This window comes from Hylobates moloch, unplaced genomic scaffold (genome assembly GCF_009828535.3).
Source record: "Hylobates moloch isolate HMO894 unplaced genomic scaffold, HMol_V3 SCAFFOLD_1, whole genome shotgun sequence".
Taxonomy (NCBI): Eukaryota; Metazoa; Chordata; class Mammalia; order Primates; family Hylobatidae; genus Hylobates; species Hylobates moloch.
Genome location: NW_026652276.1, coordinates 126,923 through 138,359, shown reverse-complemented (window position 1 = coordinate 138,359; position 11,437 = coordinate 126,923). Strand labels below are relative to the sequence as shown.

General features: G+C 60.8%; 1 protein-coding gene across 1 annotated transcript; it reads left to right on the top strand.

Moving 5' to 3' along the window:
- The first annotated feature begins 356 nt into the window (after positions 1–356).
- Positions 357–11,047, top strand: GAL3ST2 (galactose-3-O-sulfotransferase 2). Its single transcript, XM_032761028.2, has 5 exons — positions 357–423; positions 3,692–3,713; positions 4,838–4,927; positions 7,461–7,716; positions 9,011–11,047. The coding sequence occupies exons 1-5, from the start codon at positions 357–359 to the stop codon at positions 9,830–9,832; spliced, it is 1,257 nt and encodes a 418-aa protein (XP_032616919.2). The 3' UTR covers positions 9,833–11,047.
- The last annotated feature ends 390 nt before the right edge of the window (positions 11,048–11,437 follow it).

Sequence of the window (11,437 nt, the reverse complement as noted above, 5' to 3'; positions counted from 1 at the left end):
CTCAGCCTCCCGAAGTGCTGGGATCAGAGGTGTAAGCCACCACACCTGGCCAAGACTTTATTACCCCTAATTTTAGATATTTTGTTGGTTCTGACTGAGAAGTTGCAGGATTCTCCCTGCATGCCCTGGGAACTGCTGTCCTGCAGGCACTCACAGGTCACTGGGCTGTGCTCGCAGGGCCAGGGCCTGGGCCTGGGCCTGGTGCCTCAAGCTGTCCCCTCTGTCCCCACTGGAACTGGGCCAGTGCCTCCCTGGCCTCTCTGCTCTTTCTCTTGGGGAGCCTCAGGGACTTGCTGGGGCCATTTGTCCGGGGCTGGTGCACTGTGGCCCCTGATGGCCCTGCCTGATCAAGAACCATGAGCCCCAGCAACCTGCCCAGAGCTGGAAAGCCAGACCTTCTGGGCGCTCCCAACGAGGCAGCAGGTCAGTGGCCTCCAAGCCCCGAGGCTCCAACAGCAGGAAGTTTGAGGCTCCTTGGGAACCACTGAGCTACTCTGGCAACCCCCAGCGCAAAGGCAGCAGGGCCTGGCCGCCGTCCCCACAGCTGTGAGTCCCATAAGGCAGCTTCAGCTTGAGGGGAGGGTCTCTGGGGACTTAGGAAGCCCCTAAAAGCTAAAGGCACTTGAAAGCAATGTCAAATGGTTTATAATTTTTGGCAATATTTCATTTTCCCTCCACAATCATTAGCTTTCAAGTTTTTTAGCAGCTGAACTCTTTAACATTTTTAATTGATTTTTTATTTTTTTAACAGCCTTATTGAGATGCAATTCACATGCTAAAGAATTTACCCAATTAAAGTGCACAGTTCGGTGGTTTTTAGTAAATTCACAGTAGTGCAGTCACAGGCTCTCCTTAAAGAATGTGTAACAATGTGTAACTCCTGTGTGTAAGGACAGAGACACCATCTCTCTGCTTGTAGAACACATCACCCATTTACTGCCCCACGGTGCTCTGGGTCGGTCAAGTGCACCTGTGGCTGGGCTCACCTCCTGGGTCCCCAGGTCACCCCCTTCCCAGTTGCTCCAACACTGACCACCTTACCTGACCCCCGCAGGTGTGGGACCAGCAGGTCTTTTGGCAAGGGAAGAGCCCGCCTTGAGAAAGCCGTAGCATTTCTCCGGAAACGTCATTGTTTTAATTGGGCAGTTGCAAAGAACAGAGACAGATTCATGTTGCCCCAAGGCCAAGGTGGGTATCGTTAAGTGTGAAAGCAACGTCTCAAACAGATGGCCAGTGCACCCCATAAAAGTGCAGAGGGGCTATAAAAGTGCAGAGTGAGGGGCCATAAAGGTGCAGGGTGTTTGAGGAAGGAGTTGACTATGGCGGAAGGAAGTGATGGCTAAGGGTGGCGGCTGAGAGACCCTGCTCGTGAAGTCCTGCGTGGGCCTTATCAGTGGGTTAATCTCTAACTGCGAGGAGCCGTAAAACTGCCCTTCCCACCCCCTGCAGCCACTCTCCCGGGGAGGGTCCTGGGAAGTCCGCAGAAGTGGCCCAACGGCACAGCAGGAGCTCTGCTCTCAGTGTGGGGCCTCGTTTGGGTTTGGGAAAACATGTCCTCTCTCACGAAGATGTGGGTGTCTCCAGTGGGACCCTGATCCCGCGTCGGGCGCACGGCCCTCTCTGCTCTGTGGCCCCTCCCGCTCTCCTCTCTGTGCTTGGGAATTCTAGGGTTCACTGGGCCTTGGCCGCTGGGAGCCTCTTCAAGGTGGTTCTGTTTGGACGTAAGGACGGGAGGGGTGCATTGAAGAATTGTAGAGTGGAGGCGAAGGGAGGGCCGGGAAGCTCCTGTCCCGTCTCCTAGAAGCGTGGCTGTGGTGGCGCTGGCATTGGAGTCTGAGGTGCCGTGTGTGCCATGAGGATGAAGTGTGAGAAATTATGGGAGGTCCTAGTTCTACCATCCCCAGTGTCTTCGAGACCCACACCCTTGGTGTGGAAGAAAGGAGACAAGATGTCATATGAAGAGGTTCTGTTGAAAGATGCAGTCTTGGAGCTGGAGGTTCCGGTGTGGACTCATGAGGGGTTCCGTCTTCGTATGTGTAGCTCTGAGCTCTGACTACGGAGAAGGCCCAGACATACGACCTTCTCGGGGCAGTGAGCACCCCAGCACCCCGACCGTGGTCCCTAAAGGCCACTTCCTACCAGCGGGACCCAGAGCTCCTTGGAGACGCGGCTGACTCCAGACCTGGGCCAGGAGACGTACAAAGCAGGCTGGGAGCATCCTGGTCAGCGGGAAGCCGTCGAGGACCAGAGCCCTCCCTGGGCCGGCCACGGAGCTGATGGTTCTCACGTATCAGGGCTCTGCTCAGTCATGGGAACTGAGTCGCTGCCACATTTCTGTGGTGAGCAGCTTCTGCAGAAGACAGATTTGTTTCATCCAAAGTTATTTATTCTGCTGTCATAGGTGGAGCCTGGTACACCCACGTCCCCACATCCCACTGTTCTCTCCCCGATGGCCGGGGGGAGCAGGGCCAGCTCTGGTCTTGTCTGATAGGGAGGCACAGAGCAGGGCCATCGGCTGGGGTCGGGGGAAACACAGTGGCCCTGACCAGCAGCTGAACGCCCAGGATAGATGGTTACTGGGTGGTTCCCGTGGGGGGCTGGGCTGTTGGCGGCCCTGAGCTGGCCTCATGTGGGGTCAGCTAGTGGCTGGGTGAGGCAGGCATTTGGCCAGAGCCTTGCGTGGCCAGCTCACTGCTGTGGCCACAGCCCCACGGGTGCCTTGAGGTCCCATGCAGGGTGAGGGGGACTGCGGGGGCTTGAGGCCCTGAGGGCTGCCCCGTTTGCTGTCAGAATGCACCTGGCTGCCCTGGCGCAGCCATCCTTGGAACATTCTGACAGCAATGTTTTAAGAATGTAGAGATGGGGTCTCACTATATTGCCCAGGCTGGCCTCAAACTCCTAGGCTCAAGCAATTCTCCCACTTCCGCCTCCCAAAATGTTAGGATTACAGGCGTGAGCCGCCACGCCTGGCCTGAAACATTACGCGTTTGCCGGATTTGTGTTTCTTTTCTTCATACCCTCTTGGTTTTGTGTCTTGCTTGGACGGCAGGCCTCATTCTCCTTTATCCTCCGACTTCGGTGGTTTTATTTTTTTACATTAAATCTTTGCCCCATGTGGAACTGACTCCGATCTATGGAGCAGATCTGGGAGAGCCGATGTTCGTCATCATGACTGTGTAGAATTTTTCTGGCCATCACTATATGTTTTTTGTCCATTTGAACTTTAGAAGCGACTTCTTAGTTAAAAATTCTCTTCTTGGGGATTATGCTAAAATTCAAGATTGTTTTATGCAAAAATCATCTCCTTTCCCCAAAAGGAGAGGAGTGCCGGGCCCGCGAGTGAGGACCTGCTGCTCAGGAACTCTTCCTGGGCAGGTGCCAGTGGGGCCGGGCAGAGCCAGCCCAGCCCTCCCCGCGGCTCCCATGGCAGCGCATGAATGGTCACGTGACCACTGAGCAGCGGGGCTGATACTAACCCAATTCCACGTGCCGGCGAGGGTGAAGAGTGACGTTGCATTGGGCCCGGGTCCTGCCTCCCTGCTGTTCTATAGCACCCCCAGCCCCCTGGCCCCCTTTGCCTTGGTTACAATTCCTCCTTCCCCACTGGCTTGTTGTGCTCCTACGTACCCTGTAAAGCCCCATGCAAAGGCCCCAGTCCGAGCAGGAAGCTCACCCCTTGTGTCCTCTCCAGATGCTGAGCTCGCCGAGTGCAGGTGTGGTGTCTGGTTCCCTTGTAGCCTGTGCCTGACCTGCACTGAGACGCTACGGCCCACGTGGCAACCCCCACCCCATCACGGAGGGGACACGGCCCACGTGGTAGCCCCACCCCATCACTGAGGGGCCCCTTTGCTGCTCTCTACTGATGGGGGGCTTTGCCCAGAGGATGGGGGACCCTGGCTCCCCGCCCGACTCCGCGGTCAGGCCTTATCCAGATCTGCTCTTCCCTGGTTTGGCTGCACCTGCTGGGTTCCTGGGACCCATGCCAGACCTCCTCAGGCCTCCTCATGTGGGCCCTGCCTCTCTGTTTGGAGACATCATGCTTCCTCCAGGCCCAGTCTGCCCGGGCTGCCACAGCAGACACCACAGACAGGGTGGCCCCAGCAGCAGACATGTGCTTCTCACGGTTCTGGAGGCCGGAAGGCGTGCGATCTCGAGCCAGCGTGGCGGGTCCCTGGGGAGGGCCCTCCTGGCCTGCAGACGCCACTTTCTCTCTGTGCCACCATATGGGGAGCGAGGGTGGGGAGTGGAAGCTGCACTCTGGTCTCTTCCTTGTCTTAGAAGGACACGAATCCCATTACAGGGACTCCACCTGCCCTCAAACCTCATCCAACCCTGACACCTCCCAGAGGCCCCACCTCCAGGCACCGTCACGCTGCGTGTTAGGGGTTTGGCCTGTGGATTTTGGGGGTGCACAGTCCATTGCACCAAACTCTCAGCCTCTCCAGATCCCCTGGGGGTCTGGGGGTCTCCATCCCATCACAGTCTCCCAGGGGGCCCTGCGTGGGTAGAGGTCCCTGACCTGCTCCCACCTCTGGTCCCAGGAGCGTGGCCCTGTCAGCTCCCGAACCCCAGAGAGGGGGATGGCTCACCCACTAGGCTCTTTCCGGCCCTAAGCCATTCAGGGGTGGTCGGGGTGGGGTCAGATTCAGGCCTGTCCTGGGTTGAGACTCCCTACCCCCTGGGCTGGCACCCAGTGGGTTTGAGGACAAGATGTTACAGAGAAGAGGGGAGGCCCAGACCTGTGTGGCCCAAAGACCCGGGCTTGGCCGCAGGATGGGAGGTGGGGGTGGGGCTGGCGCGACCCGGCCTGGGCACTCACGGCCTGCCCTTCCCACAGGTACTTCCGGGTCCTGCTCCTGCTCCTCCTGGCCCTGACTGTGCTCCTGCTGGCCAGATTCCTGCACTCGGACTCAGAGCTGGACACACCGTAAGTCCCGCCCCGGCCGCCTCCTGAGAGCCCCGAGGGTAGAGCCCAGGACCCCAGCATGGTCACGCCTCCCCACTGGGCCTGTCTCCCTCTGGAAGAGGAGGGGTGGATGGGCCCTTCCTTGGGGGGACCCTGAGAGTCTCCTGTTAGCCACAAACCCACCTGGGCCTCTGGGGAGGGCTCTGGGGAGAGGGGCCGGGTCTGGGTTTGGGGGCAGAGCCAGTGTGTGCAGAGGGTCCCTACGTGTGGGGGGCACAACTTCTTGCTCCCCACAACAGAGGTAGCCTGTGGGCCTGGGCTGGACCTGGGCTGGGCCAGGGCTAGGATCTGGGAAGGAAAAGGTCAGAACCGTGCTCAGGACAGACCTTGCAGCATGGGCCCACCTGGGACCCTCTCCCCTGCCTGCCCATGGCACATCCTCTGTGGAGCCCGTGCTGCATGGAGGTGCCCACCTGTGCCCACCTCGCAGCCCAGCTGTGCCTCCAGACAGGGCTTTAGCCAGGCTGCTGGGAGGGTCTTCCAGGCCCCGCCACTCCCCAGCCCCTCTGGTTGGAGGAGAGAGGGGAAGCACCAATCCGCCCAGACTGGCCAGGCTTGGGGACCCTGACCCCACCTTCCTGGTCACTCTTGCTGGCCCTGCTCTGGGGCAGGGAGGGCACCTGCTACTCCAGGCCCACTGGGTGGGTGTCATGATGGGGTTCTAGGAGTGGGCCCAGCATCTACTCCAGCCCTATGTCTGGTTGCCGGTATTGGCTTTGGGGTCCTTCCTTTTCCTGGTGTGAAGGGACAAGAAGCACTGCATGTGTGGCTGAGGTCACAGAGCCAGCTGCATGTGCGTGCCTGGGCACCAGGGAGAAGGATGTGGGCCAGAGGGTGTAGCCCCTGAGGGAAAGAGATGGGTCTGAGGGCACAGTCTCCGTGGGGCCCTGAGGCTGGGGCTGAGGGTCTCTAGGTTGTGGGGTGCAGTGATGGGTCTGGTGGGGGTTTCAGGGTTGGGGGTGTCGACTGAAGAATCATGACATCTATAAATTTGGAGAGGAGACTTTGTTTCTCAAAGTGTGGACATCCCACAGGCTGGCAGCACAGCCGCCGACACAGGCGGTGAGCGGGCACTTCGAGGGAGGGGGTGGGACAGGGGCTTACGCTGAACGGCTTGGCCAAGTACACGTTCAGCAGGTGACGGGAGGAGCTGCGGATATTCATGAAGGGGGTCCTGACGCATGTGTCCTGAACAAACACGTGTGTTACTTGTGACCCACGTTCACCTTGGGGTGGAGACTGCACATCTAACTGCGTTACAATTAGGCCCTGCACGTCAGAAGGTGAAGCCGGGATGGGAAGCACTCGGTGCACAGCCTCCGTAAACCGCCAGAACCAGTCCGGGGCTGGGGGTCCCTGCTCAGGAGACAGTTACTGAAATGAGGCTCTTGTCCGATTGCAGCTGTGGTTCTGGCTGGTGGAGCGGGGGTCAGCGAGGCAGCGTCTGGCAGGGGGTGAGCTGTACCTGCTTTAATGTTGTTCATCTCAAGGCCAGCGTTTGGCTGCCAGAGAAAAAGAAAAGCTTGTGGCAGGGAGAACCTGGTTACTCCTTTAAGTGCAGCATGTGTGACTTCGCCCCTGCCTGCCGTGGCCTCAGGTCCTGTTGATAATTTGGTGTCTTATGGCCACAGTCGGTTCTGCTGGGCTATGGTCTATTTTTTAATTTTTTAAAAATGTACTTTAAGTTCTGGGACACGTGCAGAACGTGCAGGTTTGTTACACAGGTATACATGTGCCATGGTAATTTACTGCACCTATTAACCCATCCTCTAGGTTTCAAGCCCCGCACGCATTAGGTATTTGTCCTAATGCTTTCCCTCCCCTTGCCCCCCACCCCTGACAGGCCCTGGTATGTGCTGTTCCCCTCTCTGTGTCCATGTGTTCTCATTGTTCAAGTCCCACTTATGAGTGAGAACATGCACTGTTTGGTTTTCTGTTCCTGTGTTAGTTTGCTGAGGATGATGGTTTCCAGCTTCATCCATGTCCCTGCAAAGGACATGAACTCATTCTTTTTTATGGCTGCATCGTATTCCATGGTGTAGATGTGCCACATTTTCTGTATGGTCTCTATTTAACATTCACACTGGGCAGCTGCTGTGTCTAAACTGCAAAGGGGAGGGGGTGTGATGAGGTGTCTGACCTCCCATCCCATCACTGCTGGGAACGCAGTTTTAAGGTGGGTCTGGGGTCCCCTTGGCCAAGATGGGGTTCATTTAGGGTTTTACTTTTAGTTCTCGGGGGCACAGGGTTGGGGAGCATGTTTACGGGACCCACAGTTGGGGGAGTTTGTGTTCGGGCCACCAGATGGGAGGTTGTGGAGTGGGGCAAGGATTGGGGCCATGGGTCGGTGCTTACCCAGTTGGCCCCCTGGCCTAGAGTTGGGGGGCTCAGGTTGGGAGGTCTCTCGTTGCAGTTGCTGGGCTGGGGGTCGCCGTTGGGCGGGGGTTGGGGCATCTGCATCCTTGCTGAAGGCTGCGTGTGCCTTCCCTCCCAGCCTGTTTGGGGGCCAGGCCGAGGGGCCGCCGGTCACCAACATCATGTTCCTGAAGACGCACAAGACGGCCAGCAGCACGGTGCTCAACATCCTCTACCGCTTCGCCGAGACCCACAACCTGTCTGTGGCACTGCCCGCCGGCTCACGCGTCCACCTGGGCTACCCCTGGCGCTTCCTGGCACGCTACGTGGAAGGTGTGGGGTCACAGCAGCAATTCAACATCATGTGCAACCACCTGAGGTTCAACCTGCCTGAGGTGCCGTGGGCCTGCTGGGGAGGAGGGCCGGCTGCGGCCGTGACTGTGGCTGTGGGGTCGGGGTGGTGTAGCCTGGAGGCTGGAGAGAAGGGGTGTAAGCCTTGGGGGCGGGGCGTGCAGAGAGCGGGTTGGGAGGGCCTGGGCCGCACGCCCTGCTGAGCCAACCCCTGCCCCTCCAGGCGGCCAGTCGCCTGCCATTGCTCTTGCAATGAGACCTGGGAGCCCCGCAGCCCCTGCCCAAGGGCGTCCCCAGCGCTCCTCCGCTTCTCTGGCCTCCTCTGGTTCTGCACAGGCCCGGCTCTCCCCACCCCGTGACCTTCGCTCCTGTGGCTCCAGGCCCTTCTTTGTGTCCCTTGGGTCTCAGCATAGAGCCGGCATCCCCCCAGGACTTCCCTGACCTTCCTTACAAAAGAAGCAGGGCACGGAGTGTGGGGGGAGGGCTGTGGGCAGGCACAGGTGTTTTAGGGTCACCCCGAGCGCTCTGTGGAGAATGGCCAGCAGAGGCTAGGTGACCAGGCGGGGCCAGAGGGAGGCCCGGTGGGGAGAGGTGATGGGCAGAGAGCGGGCAGCTTGGGTGTGCTGTGGGGTGGGGGCTGCGGGGCAGAGGGAGGAGGAGGGGCCGGGAGGAGAGGAAGGAAGAGGGTGGGGGCAGGGAGGAGGCCTCCCACTGTTCTCTCCCTGGGTTTCTGAGGGTGGAGAAGCAGGTGGTGTAGTTGGGCGTGACTTTCTGCAAGACTTCACTTTCTGTGGGTGGGGTACATCCTCTAGGACCTCTGAGGGGGCACAAGCGAGGGTGAGTTCAGACCCACCCTGCGGGGAACCTGGGTCAGGGACCTTCTCTGGGCCTCAGTTTCTTTGTCTGGTAGGTGGGTGTCACCCTGGCCTGTGGGCAGCTGGTGCAGTGCTGAAGCCCCCTGTGCCAGGGGCCCGTGGAGGGCCCTTCGTGCTGTGTCTGTGTACCACAGCATCCCACCCCTAGAGGCCCTAGAGATGCCAGTGGGAGCTCCTCCTCCCTCCTCCTGCTCTGCCCACGGCTTCCTCCTGAGGCCCCTTCCTGGCGTCCTTGGCCTGTTCTGGGCGCCCGGGAACCAGTGACTGGGCTGCAGGACCTGCGTGTGGCCCTGGCTCTGCTCCCAAGCTGCCGCACGAGGAGGCGCCAGGCCCAGGTTCCTCCGCAGATGTGAGGATGGGGGTGCTCCTTGAGCGGGTGTGGCCAGGGCGCACCTCCTCCCCGCGGGTGGGCCACCCTGGCCTGGGCCCGCGGTCCGCAGCCTGCCTCTCTGTCGCCACACAGGTGCAGAAAGTCATGCCCAACGACACCTTCTACTTCTCCATCCTGAGGAACCCCGTGTTCCAGCTGGAGTCCTCCTTCATCTACTACAAAACCTACGCCCCCGCCTTCTGGGGCGCCCCGAGCCTGGACGCGTTCCTGGCCTCGCCGCGGACGTTCTACAACGACAGCCGCCTCCTCAGGAACGTCTACGCCAAGAACAACATGTGGTTCGACTTCGGCTTCAACCCCAACGCGCCGCCCGAGGAGGGCTACGTGCGCGCGCGCATCGCCGAGGTGGAGCGGCGCTTCCAGCTGGTGCTCATCGCCGAGCACCTGGACGAGTCCCTGGTGCTGCTGCGGCGCCGGCTGCGCTGGGCGCTGGACGACGTGGTGGCCTTCAGGCTCAACTCCCGCAGCGCGCGCTCCGTGACCCACCTGGCGCCCGAGACCCGGGAGCGCGCGCGGAGCTGGTGCGCGCTGGACTGGCGCCTGTACGAGCATTTCAACCGCACCCTGTGGGGGCAGCTGCGCGCCGAGCTGGGGCCGCGGCGGCTGCGCGAGGAGGTGGAGCGGCTGCGCGCCCGGAGGCGCGAACTCGCGACCCTGTGCCTGCAGGACGGCGGCGCGCCCAAGAACCACACGCAGATCAGAGACCCGCGCCTGCGCCCCTACCAGTCCGGCAGGGCCGACATCCTGGGCTACAACCTCCGGCCGGGCCTGGACAACCAGACGCTGGGCGTGTGCCGGAGGCTTGTGATGCCGGAGCTCCAGTACATGGCCCGCCTGTACGCCCTGCAGTTCCCGGAGAAGCCCCGCAAGAACATCCCGTTCCTGGGGGCGTAGAGGGGCCAGGCCGGGGACGAGGCCTCCTGCGGACACCAGCCTCTCTCTCCGCCGTCACTGGGGAGGCCGGGGATCCTCGCAGGGCTTCTGGGGCGTTGGGAAACCCAGGCCCGCCGGCCACGGCTCTAAAATGAAGAGGGCGGAGACCCCAGTGAGAAGCACCCCCCACAGTCCGCCCAGATCCCTCCCAGAGGGGGCCCTGAGCCCAGGCGGCAGCCACCCGCCCCCCCTTCCGAGGCTGTGCCTCTGTTCACTGAATAGAACTGAACACGAGGGTGGGGACTGGGGGATGCTGGATCACGGGTCAGCACCTGCCCGGCAGGACGCGCCTGCCTGTGAGCCCCGGGACTCCCCAGGGTCCTGGGCACTGGGGCTGTGGGTCCTCGGAGGAACTCAGAGTGGTTCCCCTGAATTTCCCGGCCCTGGCGACAAGGTGCTGGTCCCAGAGACAGGTGCAGGCACAGGCAGTGCCACAAAGACCGGCCTGGGAGCGGGGCAGGGGCCAGGGCTCAGCCGCTCCCGAACAGCTCCGCATCTTTCGCTGTAGGAGGTTTGGTTCTGATGGAAGGACGTTTCCTACAGAGAGATGGCACAACTGCTCACGAGACCAGGGCTCTAGCTGGAGCCCAGTTCGAGCTCGGCTCCACGACCCCTACTAGTCAGCCCCTAATGCCTCGTGAAGGAGAGGAGTCTCACTTGCCAAAGGAGGCTGGAGTGGTTGGGGGTCCACACACCCTTGGTTGCCTTGGAGACCATGTTGGGTGTGGTGCCAGAGGGCAGCTGTGGGCACCCCTCTTTGTCATTCACAGGGAGGGACAGAGCCTCCCTGCCTGGCAGGACGTGATCCCTGGCTGCCAGGGGCTCAGCGGGTAAAGGGGGTGCACTCGCTAGGACCAGCCGATGCCTGGGGCACCCAGGAAATGCAGCTACTCTGCAGCACACTCAGCCTGGAGGCTGAGACCCCAGCAGTGGGTCTAGGCCTGCAGGTCTAGGTGTGTCCCTGGTTTTTTGGGGGCAGGAAACCAGCATTTCAAAGAAGGGAGAGAACCTGAAACAGCAGCATAGGTGGCTCCCTCGGACCACAGTGTAATGGGGGAGCTTCAGGAAGAGTGAATTTTCAGTGAGAGTCGGCCGTGAAGAATGGCAGGAGCTCCGCTGAGTCAGAGTCAGCCAGGGACCTCTGCAGGCCACCCTCCCTCAGCCCAGGGACCTCTGCAGGCCACCACCCGCCCCCCCCGCCAGGGATCTCTGCAGGCCACCCCCCCCCCCCCCCCCAGGGACCTCTGCAGGCCACCCTCCCTCCCCGCCTCAGGGACCTTGCAGGCCACCCCCCCTCTCCCCTCAGCCCAGGGAAGGCACAGGAGAGGATCCTGCCAGGTAAAGGGAAGTGGCCCGGGAGGCGCCCACGTGCCAACAGCAGGGGTCCCAGAAGACAGAAAAGACCACATATGAGAAAGCAGGTCTCGCAGAGAACAAAACGTTCCCAGACCAAACCCAGGGCGGGCTGCTCATTCCCGAGGCCCGACAGCGAGATGCAGGTGAACTGGGGAAGAAGAGAGATTTTATTTCTGTAACTGGTTACAGGGAGAAGGCCTGGAAATGATC